The sequence below is a fragment of the Linderina pennispora genome (genome assembly GCF_002104995.1).
Source record: "Linderina pennispora strain ATCC 12442 chromosome Unknown DL89scaffold_67, whole genome shotgun sequence".
In the NCBI taxonomy this organism is placed as follows: domain Eukaryota; kingdom Fungi; phylum Kickxellomycota; class Kickxellomycetes; order Kickxellales; family Kickxellaceae; genus Linderina; species Linderina pennispora.
Window position 1 is genome coordinate 6,560 of NW_024468315.1, and position 3,216 is coordinate 9,775.

At 55.3% G+C, this 3,216-nt stretch overlaps 1 protein-coding gene across 1 annotated transcript; it reads right to left on the bottom strand.

The window, feature by feature from the left end:
• Positions 1–626: 626 nt before the first annotated feature.
• DL89DRAFT_159405 (uncharacterized protein) lies at positions 627–1,262 on the bottom strand. Its single transcript, XM_040883636.1, has one exon. The coding sequence runs from the start codon at positions 1,082–1,084 to the stop codon at positions 716–718; it is 369 nt and encodes a 122-aa protein (XP_040739355.1). The 5' UTR covers positions 1,085–1,262; the 3' UTR covers positions 627–715.
• Positions 1,263–3,216: the final 1,954 nt, after the last annotated feature.

The window sequence follows — 3,216 nt, forward strand, 5'->3', positions numbered from 1 at the left end:
TGCGCTCGCGGTCCAACTCTCGCTGCGCGCGATTCAGGGCGCGCAGGTTCTGTCGCAGCATCTCCTGGGGCGTCTTGCGCTTCCCGAACAAAAAGTCCAGCATTCTATGTAGGCAAATGTAGAAAAATAAAAAGCACGCTTTGGAAATAAGAGGGTGGTGGTGAGCGAGAGATACAATGCACGCTGAACAGATGACGAAAGCCCAGAAATTGAGGCAGCACGCGGAACTCTTGGCAAGCCAGTAGATCAACGGACCGTGATTGATCTAGCAAGAACGCGCTCTGTGCCTGAGACGCCTGAGACGCCTGAGACGCTTGAGCCGTATCAGGAAGTGGAGTGCGAGCGTGACGTCGATTTTTTCCGAGTCTGCAGACGAACAATATTTCGACGACGGCGGCGGCGAATTTTGGCATTTCTGTCTTCCCAAATACTGTATCGCATCGCGGAGGTTTACGCTTCTCCGGGATGGGCGCCAAATAGGACCCGGCGCGCTTCGAAGAAGGAAATAAAAAGGATTTGCCTGCGCAATTGGCTGTAGCACTTCTTTGGCGCTGGGCCTAGTGCACAGGCATGCTGTCGAGGCAAGCCGACGGGGGCAAGAAAGATGTGTGTGTCTGCATGGCGGCAAGGGCGCGACATGTGCTCTATTGCCCCCGCTCGGTGCACAGGGTGAGGATGCCCCTGCCGACAAGTGCCAGTCAGTGCGCCTTTTCAATCAGCGTTCAATTCCCACTGAATCGCACCATGCTCTCCAGTAGACAGTGCTGATGCACCAGCAGAGTGGCTGGTTCACAACTACATCCAAATGGCTTCCCGATTGGTGCCAATGACGATGTGTAGGCTCCCTGGACATCTGCCGGAGCCCCCATTCAATGGCCGTGTCCTGCTGGCTGGCTAGCTGGCGCGCTGGGCAGTCCAGGGATCGCTGCTGGCTCTGCACGCACTGCAGCCCCGCACGAACAAACGGGAGACAAATTACGTGCAGTTCCTGTGCTGTTTGGTTGCTCGCAGATTTCCTCCTCGCGAATAGATTCGCTCCGCCCAGCAGCAGAGCCCGAAGCTTCGGCGGCAGTCGGCCGGACATATAAATAATGCCGGGCCGCCCTTGGCGACAAGCAAGGAAGCACCATTTTGGACATCCCTTTTGTTTCTTTCCTTTTCTACCCAGTCCCCATTCCCTCCATCTCTTTTCTCAAAGATACTCCTGCACTAGTCTACAATGGCCGCTGTTTCGAAGCCCGCTAGCCAGAACATTGCCGTGACCCTGCTCACCGCGTACCTCACCACCCTCGCCGCCCACCCCCTGGTCACCAAGGCGTGCACGACTGCGACCCTGAACTTTTTGCAGGAGGAGATTGCGCAGCGCACCTCGGGTGTGCGTGCGGCTGAGAAGGCTTCGGAGAAGCGCGCTGCGATCGAGGGACGCCCTGTGAGCAAGAGCCTGATCGAGCACATCGTCAACAAGCGTGTGCTCCAGTTTTCGCTCTACGGCCTGTTCATCAGCGGCCCGCTGAACCACTTCCTGTACGAGATCCTGAACAAGGTCTTCGCTAACCGCCCCAAGAACAAGCTCAACACCCTGCTCACCATCTTGGCCCAGAACCTGATTATCTCGCCGATTCTGAACTCGGTGTTCCTGGCTGCCAACACCATCATTGCTGGCGAGCGCAACATCGAGAACGTCATCAACGTTGTGCGCACGCGCCTGCTGGGCATGATGAAGGTTTCGTGGGTTGTGTTCCCCTGCGTCCAGCTCTTCGCAGCCAAGTTCCTGCCCCTCTTGTCTGGGTGCCCTTCTTCAACTCGGTTGCCTTCACTTTCGGCACCTACTTCAACACCCAAGGCAAGATCCGTGCCCTCCAGGCTGCCAAGCGCGCTGAGGAGGACGAAAAGCGCGATTAAATTGGCCCTGGGCATTGAAGGGGATAAGGCAGCACTCATTCGCCGGGATCGACAAGAGAAAAAGAGCGATGTTCCCAGTATTTTCCCGCTGCTGTCCACCATGCGCTTTGGCTCATGTCGGTTTCTGGTATAAGATAAGGGTTCTGCAGCGCATGATTCGTTGCAGGGCTGCCTGCGACTGGGCTGTGACTGTCATTTTGCTCAATCCTTCGTTATTTCAAACTTTCGCCGTTCCAAATGTAAAATTAGTGAAGCATCTACATCGTTTACCCAAGTGGCATCACCAGTCTCCAAAGACACCTCGCTATCTGAGATATACATACCTGGTCGGTGCGGGGACCTAGGTACGAGCATTCTGTGGCGATTTTGACAAGGAGACACCAGCCGCTGCCAGCTGATCGTATATTCCGGCATACGAGTGCGGGTCTGCCGACTGCTTTCTGGTCAGCACTTTCCTGGCTGGTGCTGGTACTTGTTTCACCGGCCGATCAGAATCCACCGGCTTGCCATTGTCGGAGCTGGTAAACACCTCGTTCCCGTCTTCCGAAGGTATAGGGATGATGTTGGTGAATGGAGCCTCAGGCGTCGGGACATTGCTCTTTATCTCAGGAATATCCTGGTTGAGCCGATGAAGGTTGTCGCGCATCCAGTCCTTCCAGCGCCTGAGCGGGATGGGTTCCAGCGCCAGCCGCTCTTCCTCGGTAATAAATGTAGTCCGATCAGCCTCTGGCCCGCACATGCGTGTCTTGCCCCATGAAAAGTCGTCAAACCGCCAGAATGCATACAGGGGCATAACAAAATTCCATATCGGGATAGCCAATATATAGATGAGCATCCAGTATATGTAGACAACGCGCTGGGTGGTTATCAGAATCATGATACCCTGCAGCAGGAATGTTAGTGCCATCAGCATCAGTGGTAGCGCGACTGGGTGGCCCAGGCATTCGGCGATGATCAGGTAGTAGAGGAACACCACTGATGATGGGAGAACCACGTTTCCCAGCAGGTCCATCAGCACCAGAAACTGCATTGAGCAGCAGAAGGTGCCGCACAGGTCTGTGACCAGAATCAGCTCTAGCAGGTTGTGGATAGTTGAGTTAATCCACCGGCGGCGCTGCGAGATCAGGACTGAGAACTTGTCCGGCACTGTGGTACGGCAGATCGCACGCGGCACATACATCATCTTGCGCTTCGGGAACGCGCGCAGCAGCACTGTTGTCAGGTAGCGGTCCTCACCCAGTAATAGCAGATTTTTTTGGTGTAGGGTGTGGGTGTCGGTACTGCTGTATGCACAGAGTACTTCTGGTGACACTA